The following is a 17,495-nucleotide window of genomic DNA, read 5'->3' as shown; positions in this document are numbered from 1 at the left end:
ATATGGGCTTGTTGTTATCCAATGTCACCAGTAAATACCCACCTACAGTCCAATACTGATTAAAATTCCCAAACTGGATTAGTTAAATGAGTACCGAGTTCTGACTAGTAAATCAACGTGAACCTAGCTAAGTGCCAGTGACAGTCATCTTCATCCTGCAGCGCCCCCCTGTGGCAGCTTTAAGTGAATGAGCTCCGTGGCTGAATGAACGAAATGTAATGACTATAGTCATCTTCATCCTGCAGCGCGCCCCTGTGGCAGCTTTAAGTGAAAGCTCCGTGGCTGAATGAACGAAGCATCATGTCTGCGCTGTCCGTGCCCTGTCCTGTGCGCCTGGGCGTCGTGAAGAAGACTGGAAGCCTACAAGCACAGCTGCTGCACCAATACACGCTGGAGAGGAACCTTCACAAGATTGAGAAGCTGCTCAAAAAAGGTCCCAACAATCTTTCAGAGTATTCTGTTCAATGTTATCCATCGATCTTGACATGGTCTTGGTGAATAGGGAAAATCTTTCAACATCAGGTTGATGTCATGTTGTTGTAGACGTGTTATGGTGATGGTGTTCTCTAGGTGTGGATGTGGACTGCGTCAACAACCTGGGCCAGACTCCTCTGTTCTGTGCCTCTCTCCTGGCCCAGACGGCGGTCACTGAGCTGCTGCTGCAGTATGGAGCAGACCCCAACCAGTAAGACTGTCCCTCTCTCCTCTCCTCCACCTCCTCTCTACTCTCCTCCACCTCCTCTCTCCTCTCCTCCACCTCCTCTCTACTCTCCTCCACCCCCTCTCTCCTCTCCTCCACCTCCTCTCTCCTCTCCTCCACCCCCTCTCTCCTCTCCTCCACACCCTCTCTCCTCTCCTCCACACCCTCTCTTCTCCCTTCTCCACCCCCTCTCTCCTCCACCTCCTCCCTCCTCTCCTCCACCTCCTCTCTTCTCTCCTCCACCTCCTCTCTCCTCTCCTCCACCTCCTCTCTTCTCTCCTCCACCTCCTCTCTTCTCTCCTCCACCTCCTCTCTTCTCTCCTCCACCTCCTCTCTTCTCTCCTCTCCTCCACCTCCTCTCTTCTCTCCTCCACCTCCTCTCTTCTCTCCTCCACCTCCTCTCTTCTCTCCTCTCCTCCACCTCCTCTCTCCTCTCCTCCACCTCCTCTCTTCTCTCCTCCACCTCCTCTCTTCTCTCCTCCACCTCCTCTCTTCTCTCCTCCACCTCCTCTCTCCTCTCCTCCACCTCCTCTCTTCTCTCCTCCACCTCCTCTCTACTCTCCTCCACCCCCTCTCTCCTCTCCTCCACACCCTCTCTTCTCCCTCCTCCACCCCCTCTCTCCTCTCCTCCACACCCTCTCTTCTCCCTTCTCCACCCCCTCTCTTCTCTCCTCCACCTCCTCTCTTCTCTCCTCTCCTCCACCTCCACCTCCTCTCTCCTCTCCTCCACCTCCTCTCTTCTCTCCTCCACCTCCTCTCTCCTCTCCTCCACCTCCTCTCTTCTCTCCTCTCTTCTATCCTCCACCTCCTCTCTTCTCTCCTCCACCTCCTCTCTCCTCTCCTCCACCTCCTCTCCACCTCCTCTCTTCTCTCCTCCACCCCCTCTCTCCTCTCCTCCACACCCTCTCTTCTCCCTTCTCCACCCCTCTCTCCTCTCCTCCACCTCCTCTCCACCTCCTCTCTTCTCTCCTCCACCCCCTCTCTCCTCTCCTCCACACCCTCTCTTCTCCCTTCTCCACCTCCTCTCTCCTCTCCTCCACCTCCTCTCTTCTCTCCTCTCCTCCACCTCCTCTCTTCTCTCCTCTCCTCCACCTCCTCTCTTCTCTCCTCCACCTCCTCTCTCCTCTCCTCCACCTCCTCTCTTCTCTCCTCCACCTCCTCTCTTCTCTCCTCCACCTCCTCTCTTCTCTCCTCCACCTCCTCTCTCCTCTCCTCCACCTCCTCTCCTCCCTCCTCCACCTCCTCTCTCCTCTCCTCCACCTCCTCTCTTCTCTCCTCCACCTCCTCTCTTCTCTCCTCCACCTCCTCTATTCTCTCCTCCATCTCCTCTCTCCTCTCCTCCACCTCCTCTCTCCTCTCCTCCACTTCCTCTCTTCTCTCCTCCACCTCCTCTCTTCTCTCCTCCACCTCCTCTCTTCTCTCCTCCACCTCCTCTCTCCTCTCTCCTCTCCTCCACCTCCTCTCTCCTCTCCTCCACCCCCTCTCTTGTCTCATCCACCTCCTCTCTTCTCACCTCCACCTCCTCTCTTCTCTCCTCCACCTCCTCTCTCCTCTCCTCCACCTCCTCTCCACCTCTTCTCTCCTCTCCTCCACCTCCTCTCTCCTCTCCTCCACCTCCTCTCCACCTCTTCTCTTCTCTCCTCCACCTCATCTCTTCTCTCCTCCACCTCTTCTCTTCTCTCCTCCACCTCCTCTCTTCTCTCCTCCACCTCCTCTCTCCTCTCCTCTCTCCTCTCCACCCCCTCTCTTCTCTCCTCTCCTCCACCTCCTCTCTCCTCTCCTCCACCCCCTCTCTTCTCTCCTCCACCTCCTCTCTCCTCTCCTCCACCTCCTTTCTTCTCTCCTCCACCTCCTCTCTTCTCTCCTCCACCTCCTCTCTCCTCTCCTCCACCTCCTTTCTTCTCTCCTCCACCTCCTCTCCTCTCTCCTCTCCTCCACCTCCTCTCTTCTCTCCTCCACCTCCTCTCTCCTCCACCTCCTCTCTCCTCTCCTCCACCTCCTCTCTTCTCTCCTCCACCTCCTCTCTCCTCTCCTCCACCTCCTCTCTTCTCTCCTCCACCTCCTCTCTCCTGTCCTCCACCTCCTCTCTTCTCTCCTCCACCTCCTCTCTTCTCTCCTCCACCTCCTCTCTTCTCTCCTCCATCTCCTCTCTTCTCTCCTCCACCCCCTCTCTTCTCTCCTCCACCTCCTCTCTTCTCTCCTCCACCTCCTCTCTTCTCTCCTCCACCTCCTCTCCTCCACCTCCTCTCTCCTCTCCTCTTCACCTCCTCTCTCCTCTCCTCCACCCCCTCTCTCCTCTCCTCCACCTCCTCTCTCCTCTCCTCCACCTCCTCTCTTCTCTCCTCCACCTCCTCTCTTCTCTCCTTCACCTCCTCTCTCCTCTCCTCCACCTCCTCTCTCCTCTCCTCCACTTCCTCTCTCCTCTCCTCCACTTCCTCTCTTCTCTCCTCCACCTCCTCTCTTCTATCCTCCACCTCCTCTCTCCTCTCCTCCACCTCCTCTCCTCTCCTCCACTTCCTCTCTTCTCTCCTCCACCTCCTCTCTCCTCTCCTCCATCTCCTCTCCTCCACCTCCTCTCTTCTCTCCTCCACATCCTCTCTTCTCTCCTCCACCTCCTCTCTCCTCTCCTCCACCTCCTCTCTCCTCTCCTCTCCTCTTCACCCCCTCTCTCCTCTCCTCTCTCCTCTCCTCCACCCCCTCTCCTCCACCCCCTCTCTCCTCTCCTCCACCTCCTCTCTCCTCTCCTCTCTCCTCTCCTCCACCCCCTCTCTCCTCTCCTCCACCTCCTCTCTCCTCCACCTCCTCTCTCCTCTCCTCCACCCACTCTCTCTCCTCCACCTCCTCTCTCCTCTCCTCCACCTCCTTTCTCCTCTCCTCCACCCCCTCTCTCCTCTCCTCCACCCCCTCTCTCCTCTCCTCCACCTCCTCTCTTCTCTCCTCTCCTCCACCTCCTCTCTCCTCTCCTCCACCCCCTCTCTTCTCCCTTCTCCACCCCCTCTCCTCACCAAGCACTCCTAGACATCTAGGCCTGCGTCATAGAAATAGTGACATTGTAAGAAGTCATTGTTTGAATTTCGTAACATTTTGCATGTATGTTTTTTTTTAATTATTATTATTTATTTACTGGCTAACGCTCACAACAAATGAAACCACAGTGACACAAAGCCATGCATAGAACAACCGAGGACATGTTCAGTGCATTGTAAACTCTGAACCCAGAATGGACTTGAGTGAGTGTGTGTACTGTGTGTATGTGTGTGTACTGTGTGTATGTGTGTGTACTGTAGGCCGTGGTGCTAGACCCGCTGGACCACCACGGGCCACCGCCATATTGACGATTCCCCTCTTGTGCTGTTAGTCGCTGTGAGGACAGGAGCACCCCGGTCCACGCCGCTGTGTTCTCCTGCAACCCCTGGCTGCTGAGTGGCCTGCTGGACACCGGGGGGGACCTGAGGCTGCACGATCTCCAGGGACGCACCCCCCAGGACTGGGCTGAGGCCGGGGCCCAGGAGCACAGCGCCAGGGTGAGGGCGCTCCCTCACTCCTCACTCCTCACTCCTCACTCCTCACTCCTCACTCCCTCACTCCCTCACTCCCTCACTCCTCACTCCTCACTCCTCACTCCTCACTACCTCACTCCTCACTTCCTCACTCCTCACTCCCTCACTCCTCACTTCATCACTCCTCACTCCTCACTCCCTCACTCCTCACTTCATCACTCCTCACTCCTCACTCCCTCACTCCTCACTTCCTCACTCCTCACTCCTCACTCCTCACTTCCTCACTCCTCACTTCCTCACTCCCTCACTCCTCACTCCCTCACTCCTCACTCCTCACTTCCTCACTCCCTCACTTCCTCACTCCTCACTCCCTCACTCCTCACTCCCACACCAACAGGACGTGTTGCAGTACATCATAGAATGTCAAATGTTTAGTGTTGTTTGATGGGCTTCCCCCCATCCAGATGCTGGTGTTCCTGAAGAGCTGTGTGTCCCACATGCACAGCCTGTCCCAGACCCCCCAGCCCTGGCAGCTGCGGCCCCAGACCCCCTCCTCTACCTCCTCCAAGACCCTGGTGCACTCCCCCTCTCTCCTGGAGCTCCTCAAGTCAGGGTGAGTCCCTGCAGGCCTTTGTCAGAGCTATGGACCTATCGCTAAGCCACGCCCACTTTGAAAACTCGGACAAACAAACAACGCTTCACTGACAGTGACTGACTGACCGACGGTGACTGACTGACATTCAATGACTTACAATGGCGGGAGTCGGCACATTTCTGATTTCTGATTTACCACAGCAAGTAATAGACATGTTTTTTTAAAGATGACAAGAATATTTAGTCAAGAAGCTTTTCATCAGATATTAGCGAGTTGTTTGTCCGAGTTTTCTGCCTGTAGTGTAGAGAAAACCCTAATTTTTCGTGTTTTATCCAGATTATGAAAGTGCAGATTGTAAGATTTCAAATGATGTGTCATGAGAAGATATGCTTATTTGAAGGTTGGTACACCTCAAACCAAATACCGGAGAAACTCACTCTGAATCAAAACAGACGCGTTTGCTGCCATCAAGTTGGTAGCTAGCTAGCAGCTAAGCAAGAACATCGCTATGGACATCTAAGTGCATGTTTAGCACATCACAACATGCTGATAGAACATCAACATGCTAAAAACACACAACTATACATAATTAGATGATCACACAGAACCAGTGGCGGCTGGTGCTAAACATTTTGGGTGGGGCACAGGTTATGGGGGCATGCTCCACGGGGAAGAATATCAACTTTAAAATCTGGATTTACAGTCGATTTTAGCATGAGAATATATATAGTACTGTCCAGACAGTTGTCTTGTTTAGCCATTCAACTAGGCATTATTTATTCAAATGGAGAAAGACATGGAACACAATGCAATTGTGATAATAAATGTGTTCTTTGTTACTTCTTTAATTAAATTAAAGTGTACCTTTCTATTATCATACAATATTTCCTTGAACATGTAAACTCTATAATCATACAGTTGTCTTTCTATTAGTTGTCTGTCATACTGAACTGTTTGTTATCATCCTGAACTATCTCTGTTGCTCACCTCACTTCAGTTCTGTCTCTATTGCTCTCCTCTCCTTGTTGTCTGTCTCTCTCCTCTCCTTGTTGTCTGTCTCTCTCCTCTCCTTGTTGTCTGTGTCTCTCCTCTCCTTGTTGTCTGTGTCTCTCCTCTCCTTGTTGTCTGTCTCTCTCCTCTCCTTGTTGTCTGTCTCTCTCCTCTCCTTGTTGTCTGTCTCTCTCCTCTCCTTGTTGTCTGTCTCTCTCCTCTCCTTGTTGTCTGTCTCTCTCCTCTCCTTGTTGTCTGTCTCTCTCCTCTCCTTGTTGTCTGTCTCTCTCCTCTCCTTGTTGTCTGTCTCTCTCCTCTCCTTGTTGTCTGTCTCTCTCCTCTCCTTGTTGTCTGTCTCTCTCCTCTCCCTGTTGTCTGTCTCTCTCCTCTCCTTGTTGTCTATCTCTCTCCTCTCCTTGTTGTCTGTCTCTCTCCTCTCCTTGTTGTCTGTGTCTCTCCTCTCCTTGTTGTCTGTGTCTCTCCTCTCCTTGTTGTCTGTCTCTCTCCTCTCCTTGTTGTCTGTGTCTCTCCTCTCCTTGTTGTCTGTGTCTCTCCTCTCCTTGTTGTCTGTGTCTCTCCTCTCCTTGTTGTCTGTGTCTCTCCTCTCCTTGTTGTCTGTCTCTCTCCTCTCCTTGTTGTCTGTGTCTCTGCTCTCCTTGTTGTCTGTCTCTCTCCTCTCCTTGTTGTCTGTCTCTCTCCTCTCCTTGTTGTCTGTCTCTCTCCTCTCCTTGTTGTCTGTCTCTCTCCTCTCCTTGTTGTCTGTCTCTCTCCTCTCCTTGTTGTCTGTGTCTCTCCTCTCCTTGTTGTCTGTGTCTCTCCTCTCCTTGTTGTCTGTCTCTCTCCTCTCCTTGTTGTCTGTGTCTCTCCTCTCCTTGTTGTCTGTGTCTCTCCTCTCCTTGTTGTCTGTGTCTCTCCTCTCCTTGTTGTCTGTGTCTCTCCTCTCCTTGTTGTCTGTCTCTCCTCTCCTTGTTGTCTGTGTCTCTCCTCTCCTTGTTGTCTGTCTCTCTCCTCTCCTTGTTGTCTGTGTCTCTCCTCTCCTTGTTGTCTGTCTCTCCTCTCCTTGTTGTCTGTCTCTCTCCTCTCCTTGTTGTCTGTCTCTCTCCTCTCCTTGTTGTCTGTCTCTCCTCTCCTTGTTGTTTGTCTCTCTCCTCTCCTTGTTGTCTGTCTCTCTCCTCTCCTTGTTGTCTGTGTCTCTCCTCTCCTTGTTGTCTGTCTCTCCTCTCCTTGTTGTCTGTGTCTCTCCTCTCCTTGTTGTCTGTCTCTCTCCTCTCCTTGTTGTCTGTGTCTCTCCTCTCCTTGTTGTCTGTCTCTCTCCTCTCCTTGTTGTCTGTCTCTCTCCTCTCCTTGTTGTCTGTCTCTCTCCTCTCCTGTTGTCTGTGTCTCTCCTCTCCTTGTTGTCTGTGTCTCTCCTCTCCTTGTTGTCTGTCTCTCTCCTCTCCTTGTTGTCTGTGTCTCTCCTCTCCTTGTTGTCTGTCTCTCTCCTCTCCTTGTTGTCTGTGTCTCTCCTCTCCTTGTTGTCTGTCTCTCTCCTCTCCTTGTTGTCTGTCTCTCTCCTCTCCTTGTTGTCTGTGTCTCTCCTCTCCTTGTTGTCTGTCTCTCTCCTCTCCTTGTTGTCTGTCTCTCCTCTCCTTGTTGTCTGTCTCTCTCCTCTCCTTGTTGTCTGTCTCTCTCCTCTCCTTGTTGTCTGTCTCTCTCCTCTCCTTGTTGTCTGTGTCTCTCCTCTCCTTGTTGTCTGTGTCTCTCCTCTCCTTGTTGTCTGTCTCTCTCCTCTCCTTGTTGTCTGTCTCTCTCCTCTCCTTGTTGTCTGTGTCTCTCCTCTCCTTGTTGTCTGTGTCTCTCCTCTCCTTGTTGTCTGTGTCTCTCCTCTCCTTGTTGTCTGTCTCTCTCTTCTCCTTGTTGTCTGTCTCTCTCCTCTCCTTGTTGTCTGTGTCTCTCCTCTCCTTGTTGTCTGTGTCTCTCCTCTCCTTGTTGTCTGTCTCTTTCCTCTCCTTGTTGTCTGTCTCTCTCCTCTCCTTGTTGTCTGTCTCTCCTCTCCTTGTTGTCTGTCTCTCTCCTCTCCTTGTTGTCTGTGTCTCTCCTCTCCTTGTTGTCTGTCTCTCTCCTCTCCTTGTTGTCTGTGTCTCTCCTCTCCTTGTTGTCTGTGTCTCTCCTCTCCTTGTTGTCTGTGTCTCTCCTCTCCTTGTTGTCTGTCTCTCTCCTCTCCTTGTTGTCTGTCTCTCTCCTCTCCTTGTTGTCTGTGTCTCTCCTCTCCTTGTTGTCTGTCTCTCCTCTCCTTGTTGTCTGTGTCTCTCCTCTCCTTGTTGTCTGTGTCTCTCCTCTCCTTGTTTGTGTCTCTCTCCTCTCCTTGTTGTCTGTGTCTCTCCTCTCCTTGTTGTCTGTCTCTCCTCTCCTTGTTGTCTGTCTCTCTCCTCGTTGTCTGTGTCTCTCCTCTCCTTGTTGTCTGTGTCTCTCCTCTCCTTGTTGTCTGTCTCTCTCCTCTCCTTGTTGTCTGTGTCTCTCCTCTCCTTGTTGTCTGTCTCTCCTCTCCTTGTTGTCTGTGTCTCTCCTCTCCTTGTTGTCTGTCTCTCTCCTCTCCTTGTTGTCTGTGTCTCTCCTCTCCTTGTTGTCTGTGTCTCTCCTCTCCTTGTTGTCTGTCCGAATATCGGTTGTTAAGTCGCGACGTGTTTCCGGGTCCAACGTTGGCTGAGGCGCTCTCTTCGAAATGCCTCAGTAATAATAATAATTAATTACATTTATATAGAGCTTTTCCGAGGCTCAAATACCCTGACAATATGGAGAAAACGGGAAAGTGCTGTGTCCTTTGTTGTATGAATAGATCCGAGTCTAAAAAACGATTGAACTGTCATTCTACCGCTGTAGTACACTGGTATTCTGGTGCGGAGAATTTCTGGTTTAGACCCGGAAATTGCAAAACGTCACGTTTGACGTCAGACTTAACAACCGTATATTCAGGGCATTTTTTTTTTTTTACTACCCCTAGTGGTAGTGGCCCTAGGCTGCAGCCTAGGTAAGCCTATAATCTGCGCATGCTCAGGGCGCATTTTCTTGCGCCCCGACCGAGAAATAGGAGACAGCCAATTGGAGCGCTGCTACAGCTCACGTGTAAGCCAAAAGTATTTGCAGTGCCATAGACTTGCATTCGGCCGGCGTCCCGACTCCCGATGTATTTTCACAGTTAATTTTACACACACACAGATCAAATGTTTATTGTATTGGAGGATTTTTTATGAATGCTGATAGGCGCCGACAGAATATCAGCCGCATTTTGTGAATAAACAATGTTTATTTTTAAAAAACTTTTACAAGTCGCAACTAGGAAGTGAAGGTGGGGGCGGCGCCCTAGCGCCCTCTTTTGGCCAGCCGCCACTGCACAGAACACATCCTAAAAGATACGTTTGTGTACAAGCCATGTATCACTAACCCAGTAGCCTGAAGCAGGACGGGACGCGATACAGTGAATTCGATTCACAAATTATAAGTATTTAGTGATCCTAAAACTGTTGTTTGTTATATCGGCTTTAAACATTATTTTAAAGAAGGTTTTTGGTAATTTACACGACTTAAGAATTGCCGGCAAGCGGACCTTTTCACCAGACGGCGTCACATATGATATGATATATGATATATATACGTATATATATGATATGCAACTCCATTGAATACTGCACATTGTTTTGTATATATTTGGTGTGAACACAGTCCGCTTCCTTCCCAGAGGCTCAGACCTACCTCTGAACAGGAAGATGGACACCAGGTCATCCTGCCACACGGTCCAGTGCTTCGGCTTTGGAAAGGTACAACAACAACAACAACAACAACACATCTGGACAACAACAACAACAACACATCTGCCACGAAAGGCGATTAACTCTGATCCAGGTTTAAATCAGATCCGGGCGCTAATTTAAGCTTGCGGTCGGTTCCATCAATGTGGCTCAAATAATTCGCTGCGAATGGTTGCAAACAATCCTTCTGAGTAATTCTGGTCCCGAGCAGACTTACAGGCTGGTTTAGGTAATGCGTGCGTCAAAAAAATTCTCATAGGCGGAAACTACATCCCGAACGACAGTTCCTCAAGTGTCTTTTAGGAAATATTAGTTCCCACTTCACACGAGATAGATAGTTTGTGTGATAGATAGATAATTTGATATTTTGAAAGTGTGATCGATAGATAGATAAATAAATTAAAAAGTGTAAAAAATAAAATAAAATAGGTATGTCTATCAACTTGCATTGCCGTCATCACAGCGGTGTGGCTGGCGCAGGGGTTAAGGCAGCCAGTGTAAGGCGGTCAACTTGAAATGAGTAGTCACTTACAAGCGAGTTCGTTTAATCTCAACGAGACGTCCTTGATATAACTTCTAAGATAAAATGATTAAATCAAATATTAGGCACCACTACTGAACTGTTCTTTAAGAGAATATTTATTCGAGCACATCAGCAAGCAATAGCATTTCATTCCATGGAAAGGGGTCCTATCTAGTTTCACCTCCGCAGGCCAGTATCAGCTAGTCGTCAATAGGTTAACTGCAGAAGCTTCACCAGACAAGAGCCCAGTTTCGCCTTGATACATAGCAGGGCTTGACGCTTACCTTTTCCCCAGGTAGCACTGTGCTACCATGTTGAAAAATTTAGTAGCACACCAAGAATTTCAGTAGCACAATGAAAATTTTGCAATTTTCGTATGATGACAACAAATTATCATAATCATAACATATCAAAATTATCATAACCGGCTCTTGGCCGTAATACAAATGGACTCACACAATGTAAAGGGGAAGTAAGAATATTAATTTCAGTTGGCCCACGGTTCGGTATGAACCTCGGTTTTTGGGTCACGGTTCACCGTTCATTAAAAAAATAAAAATAATAATGATACTATTTATTTACAAACTGTTACTTTACTTTATTTTGCTTATACTTATGGAACTTTAATATTTAGACACATTCCAGAATATGACTGGTATATTGTATAATATAAATATATATATAAACAAAAGACACTTTCAAATGTAAAAAAAAATACATAAACACTTTCAAATGTGACGTGTTGTGGATTGGAACTACAGATCATAAGCTTTCAAATGATGTGTCATACATTGAAATCCGAAAAAAGATGACGAAGTTAGAGTCATTTGAATGTTAGACATCAGGCACATATAGGGTTAACTGGCTGTCATGAAACCGGAAGCAAACGCTGCTAACAGCTAGCGGCTAACAAAACACAGCGCTACGAACGTCTAAACTGTATTTTAATAACATAACAACATGCTGATAGAACATCAACATGTTAAAAACACATAACTACTATAAGTTCCCTCATTGCTTATACACATAAGATTGACTGCGCATGACAGTAGTTCAGCAGTCTTTTAGTCGCACTGGTGCGATTGAATGTATTTCCAAGTCGCACAGAAATATATTCACTCGCAAATGTCCCTCCTCCCCCTATCTGGTAGTTTTTAATTGTCAGCATTAAATCTGTTGTGGCCTTCAACTCCTTTCGGTGTGTGTGCGAGTGTACTGTGTGTTATCTTCTTCTTCTGGCCCCCGGCCGTTAGTCATGGTGAGAGTGGTTGCACAGTTTGTCGGCAACTGTATCCACCTGTGTGAGCAGCCTAGTCTTGCGCAACGTTAGACACACACACATTCTGTTATGTTTTTAAGAAATCAGTAAGCATTAAGAAATCAGTAAGCATATGCACACAGTTATGTTTTCAGGATGTACAGACATTTTTATACCGTTAATTCTATGTGCGTTCTAAAGCACTAATTGGCCAGTTATTTGATCTTCAAACCCATTCCCTCATGACTAGGTCAGTATGTCCTCCTTACCAGAATAGCTTGTGAAAACATAACTGTTGCCAGGCCCACAGAGTCCCATGACTTGGGATTCGATTAACAAGTTAAAATACAGTATAGAAGAATAGACTTATCATTAATCATTAGTTATGAAAGTATAAAATCAGTACAGGAAAATAGAATATCATAACAGCAGGTGCAAAATGGTCGTTAGCACATAGGTAAAAATAAGTAATTTACAGGCGGTTTGAATCATAATACTTTCTTTTAGTCAGGAGCTTTTCTTCTTCATGTCGCTCAAAAGCAGAACCTCTCTTTTGGCTTTGCGTGACCTTCCCATTTTTCTCAACTGACCTCAGTCACATATTATTTAAATGAGCATATAGTACATGATTTATCACTTCTAGTTATTTTAATACAAATTCCCAACACCAGCTAGAGTTCCGAAGGCTGCGGGTTCGAAACTTGATTTAATTTAATGTTTTTTTTTTTTTTTACATTTAACCGAAGCCTTCATGCAAATCGATTTACAATATATATATATATCTGTCTAAGTGAATCATCTATCCATCAGTAATCATAAGAAAAAATAATCTATGCCAAATCCAGGGTCCAGTTAGAAGAACATAATTTACTAAGAAAGGCTTCAAAGACCATTGTAATCGTGTCAGTTCTTGTAAATTAGCCTGCACCATCATTTTATAGCCTATATACTTTTTTAGATGAGATTTTAGATTAGATTCAGACAACGAAATGCAATAAAAAGTGTGTCTGAAGAGGGATTTGAACCACCGTCTTAAAATTCTGAATAAATACCATGGCAGCAGTTAATACCACTAGGCCATCGTGACGATATGACGGTTTGTAGCCTGCTGCTGATATCACCACAGTAGTAAATATTCATTTATTAAAATATGAACATATAACAATAACTGGGGCTAGTATGACCTACGCATTTAATCGGTCTGCAATTTCTTGCCAAACCATTTCCCTCGCCTTGTTAATTGCTGCAGTATTGCACTATTTTACATCTTATTTGTCGTCTTCATAAAGATCAATAAGTCGGAGTGCTGCGCAAAAAGTGCTGCGCAAAAAGCGTGTAGTATCTTCATTTCAACAGTTTGACTCTTCGGGGCTCTTTATGTCTGCGTGCACGCGCCCATATCGAGGATTTCTAAGCCGGTGTTCTGTGAACACTCATGACACAAGCCTGATCCTCGTTCGAGGAATCACCTGAGGCTTGAATTCCAATCCCGAGTTGCCTGATCGCGGCATTTATTTTTATCGCCGATATACTAATCAACGTTCGTGGAATACCCCCCTGGCCCGTGTCCTGCTTTCTAATACAGCACACACAACTCAACAATACACACAACACACACAACTCAACACAATACACACACAACTCAACACAATGCACACAACACACACAACTCAACACACAACTCACACACAACTCGCAGACATGTATATATATATATATATGATGTCATTGGAAGACAAGGTGACATCGGCCCTGAGAGGGGGGGGGGGGGGCGTATCGTTCCTCTCTTACCAGATTATCAAACAGATTAAAACGATGAATACATCGCAGTTTGGGAATGACAGTATCATCTGTTTGCGTGTGTGTGTGTGTGTTTGTGAGATGAACTGAGTGTGTTTTTGTGTGTGTGTTTGTGTGGCTGGTTCCTAGCTGTGTGTCGACCGGCCCGGCCAGGGTCTGGGTCTGGGTCTGCTGGCCTCCCTGCCTGTGATCAGGGACAGCGAGTTAGGACAGGCCGACGACGAGCCCCTCCTCTTCTTCACCTGCAGCTCCTTCGTCACCATGACCAAGTACGTACCACCGCCCCGGAGCGGAACCCAACACCGGAGGGGGTCACGTCGGGGTCGTGTTTGTCCATTGGCCTCATCAGGGATAACGTTTTATCGTTGTAAAACCGGCGAGAAACCTCCACCTGTCTTTGCCGACATTCACGTGTGATTTCTTGCATCCTATTTCTTGTGTCACACAAGTGTATTCCCTGCTTTCAGCATTGGTCTTTTACTGTGTAGAACAGAGAATCCTTCATTGGTCTTTAGTGTGTAGAACAGAGAATCCTTCATTGGTCTTTATGCGGGGTACACACATAAGGAGTTTTTGGCCGGTTTTGGCACGATTTTCGGATGTCTGAAAACGACAGAAAACGCCCGGTTATCAGATGGATCTTAAGCGGGGTACACACATACGGATTTTCTGCGATTTCAGCGATTTTCGGATGTCTGAAAACAACAGAAAACGCCCGGTTATCAGATGGATCTTAACATTTTCCTATAACAGAATCCTGGGGTGTGAGGTGTGTTAAGAGTCAATCTCTCCCGGCAACCTGCTCGGAAAATGGGCGTGGCCGGCAATCGCAAATGTGAGATGTGTTCAATACTTCCGACCAGAAATCATAGGGTTGCCAGATTGTTTGGTGGAATTAGCGGTTTTAGACTGTGGTTAGGGTGGAAAATGTCATTCCCATCTGGCAACCCTGCTCGCCAATCAAGAAGCGAGCTGACTTCGTCTTAATAATAATAACTTTATTTGTATAGCGCTTTTCCTGCAAACGTTGCGGCTCAAAGTGCTTTAATCATTATATAATCTTAATTTAATTATTTGGTAATTTAAAGGCAATATTAAAAGGATGGGTTCACGCGAGATTTCTGGCTTGGGGAACGAGACTCTAGACTAGAGAGTCTGGAATCTGTCGTTCCCCACGCCCATTTTCCGAGCAGGTTGAGAGTTGATTGACAATTGAAGAGAATTGACTCTTAACACACCTCACACCCCAGGATTTTGTTATAGGAAAATGTTAAGATCCATCTGATAACCGGGCGTTTTCTGTTGTTTTCAGACATCCGAAAATCGCTGAAATCGCAGAAAATCCGTATGTGTGTACCCCGCTCAAGGCTGTTCAATCCAAGATTTTGTTTCTTCATGTGTGGGGTCTGTCTCAGATAAGATTTCGGTTAAGATTTTGAAAATCCTTATGTGTGTACCCCGCTTTAGTGTGTAGAACAGATTATCCTTCATTGGTCTTTAGTGTGTAGAACAGATTATCCTTCATTGGTCTTTAGTGTGTAGAACAGATAATCCTTCATTGGTCTTTATGCGGGGTACACACATAAGGAGTTTTTGGCCGGTTTTGGCACGATTTTTGGATGTCTGAAAACGACAGAAAACGAGAGAAAACGCCCGATTGTCAGATGGATCTTAACATTTTCCTATAACAAAATCCTGTGGTGTGAGGTGTGTTAAGAGTCAATTCTCTTCAATTGTGCAATCAACTCTCAACTCTCAACCTGCTCGGAAAATGGGCGTGGGGAACGACAGATTCCGGACTCTCTAGTCTCGTTCCCCAAGCCAGAAATCTCGCGTGAACCCATCCTTTTAATATTGCCTTTAAATTACAAAATAATTAAATTAAGATTATATAATGCTTAAAGCACTTTGAGCCGCAACGTTTGCAGGAAAAGCGCTATACAAATAAAGTTATTATTATCTAACGTAGTACCCTGACTGATCTGTACGAGACAACCATGTGCGACAGGGCAAATAAAGTGCAGAAAAACGAAAAGAAGAAGTCAGCTCGCTTCTTGATTGGCGAGCAGGGTTGCCAGATGGGAATGACATTTTCCACCCTAACCACAGTCTAAAACCGCTAATTCCACCAAACAATCTGGCAACCCTATGATTTCTGGTCGGAAGTATTGAACGCATTTCACATTTACGATTGCCGGCCACGCCCATTTTTCGAGCAGGTTGCCAGGAGAGTTGATTGCACAATTGAAGAGAAGTGACTCTTAACACACCTCACACCCCAGGATTTTGTTATAGGAAAATGTTAAGATCCATCTGATAACCGGGCGTTTTCTGTTGTTTTCAGACATCCGAAAATCGCTGAAATCGCAGAAATTCCTTATGTGTGTACCCCGCTTTAGTGTGTAGAACAGAATCCTTCATTGGTCTTTAAGCGGGGTACACACATAAGGAATTTCAAAATCTTAACAGAAATCTTATCTGAGACAGACCCCACACATGAAGAAACAAAATCTTGGATTTGAACAGCCTTGATCGTGTTGTGTGTGGTGTGCGCCAATTTCCCCATTTCAGCACCCCACAGACATAAAGATGTTCGTTACGACAGACTCCAAACTCTCTAGTCTCGTTCCCCACGCTTCTTGATTGGCGAGCAGGGTTCCATCACTGTGAATATGGTGCTCCTTAAAATTACTTTAAAAATGCTTTTATTGAAATAAAACCTATGCTGATTCTGTTCAATCCTTTACTCCCTTTGAGTTTGCGGGATCCGTTTTAAGTAGAATACACACAAAAAATAAAAAAGGAAGAAGCGGGGGGAGGAGGGGTGGGGGCGCTCTCTGATTGGTGCATCTGGGTTGCCAGATGGGAATGACATTTTCCACCCTAACCACAGTCTAAAACCGCTAATTTCACCAAACAATCTGGCAACCCTATGGTTTCTGGTCGGAAGTATTGAACGCATTTCACATTTACGATTGCCGGCCACGCCCATTTTCCGAGCAGGTTGCCGGGAGAGTTGATTGCACAATTGAAGAGAAGTGACTCTTAACACACCTCACACCCCAGGATTTTGATATAGGAAAATGTTAAGATCCATCTGATAACCGGGCGTTTTCTGTCGTTTTCAGACATCCGAAAATCGGGCCAAAACCGGCCAAAAACTCCTTATGTGTGTACCCCGCATAAGTGTGTAGAACAGAGAATCCTTCATTGGTCTTTAGTGTGTAGAACAGAGAATCCTTCATTGGTCTTTTAAGCGGTTTTCGGATGGCTGAAAACGACAGAAAACGCCAGATTATCAGATGGCTCTTAACATTTTCCTATAACAAAATCCTGTGGTGTGAGGTGTGTTAAGAGTCAATCTCTCCCGACAACCTGCTTGGAAAATGGGCGAGGCCGGCAATCGTAAATGTCAAATGTGTTCAATACTTACGACCAGAAATCATAGGGTTGCCAGATTGTTTGGTGGAATTAGCGGTTTTAGACTGTGGTTAGGGTGGAAAATGTCATTTCCATCTGGCAACCCTGCTCGCGAGTCCAACTATAACGTGGATGGAATGTAGCCAATCAAGAAGCGAGCTGACTTCTTCTTTTCGTTATTCGGCACTTTATTTACCCTGTCGCACATGGTTGTCTCGTACAGGTCAGTCAGGGTACTACGTTAGATAATAATAATAATAATAATAACTTTATTTGTATAGCGCTTTTCCTGCAAACGTTGCGGCTCAAAGTGCTTTAATCATTATATAATCTTAATTTAATTATTTTGTAATTTAAAGGCAATATTAAAAGGATGGGTTCACGCGAGATTTCTGGCTTGGGGAACGAGACTCTAGCGAGTCTGGAGTCTGTCGTAACGAAAATCTTTATGTCTGTAGGGTGCTGAAATGGGGAAATCGGCGCACACCACACACAATACTATCAAGGCTGTTCAATCCAAGATTTTGTTTCTTCATGTGTGGGGTCTGTCTCAGATAAGATTTCGGTTAAGATTTTGAAAATCCTTATGTGTGTACCCCGCTTTACTGTGTAGAACAGATTATCCTTCATTGGTCTTTAGTGTGTAGAACAGATTATCCTTCATTGGTCTTTAGTGTGTAGAACAGATTATCCTTCATTGGTCTTTAGTGTGTAGAACAGATAATCCTTCATTGGTCTTTAGTGTGTAGAACAGATTATCCTTCATTGGTCTTTAGTGTGTAGAACAGATTATCCTTCATTGGTCTTTAGTGTGTAGAACAGAGAATCCTTCATTGGTCTTTAGTGTGTAGAACAGAGAATCCTTCATTGGTCTTTAAGCGGGGTACACACATAAGGATTTTCAAAATCTTAACCGAAATCTTA

The 17,495-nt window shown here is 46.7% G+C and overlaps 1 protein-coding gene across 1 annotated transcript in view; it reads left to right on the top strand.

Moving 5' to 3' along the window:
• Window positions 1-300: 300 nt before the first annotated feature.
• The window catches only part of tex14 (testis expressed 14, intercellular bridge forming factor), a gene marked incomplete at both ends in the record, with an annotated part of 62,581 nt that continues 45,386 nt past the window's right edge, over window positions 301-17,495 (top strand). Inside the window, 6 exons of the mRNA XM_080529288.1 lie at window positions 301-433; window positions 571-685; window positions 4,059-4,224; window positions 4,665-4,813; window positions 9,501-9,579; window positions 13,281-13,420. Of these exons, the coding sequence (XP_080385414.1) occupies window positions 301-433; window positions 571-685; window positions 4,059-4,224; window positions 4,665-4,813; window positions 9,501-9,579; window positions 13,281-13,420 (782 nt within the window). The remainder of the gene's footprint in view (window positions 434-570; window positions 686-4,058; window positions 4,225-4,664; window positions 4,814-9,500; window positions 9,580-13,280; window positions 13,421-17,495) is intronic.

This window comes from Nansenia antarctica, assembly GCF_963989245.1.
Source record: "Nansenia antarctica genome assembly, chromosome: 4".
Taxonomy (NCBI): domain Eukaryota; kingdom Metazoa; phylum Chordata; class Actinopteri; order Argentiniformes; family Microstomatidae; genus Nansenia; species Nansenia antarctica.
Note: the sequence above shows the minus strand (reverse complement) of the source record. Positions and strands in the feature narration are given on the sequence as shown.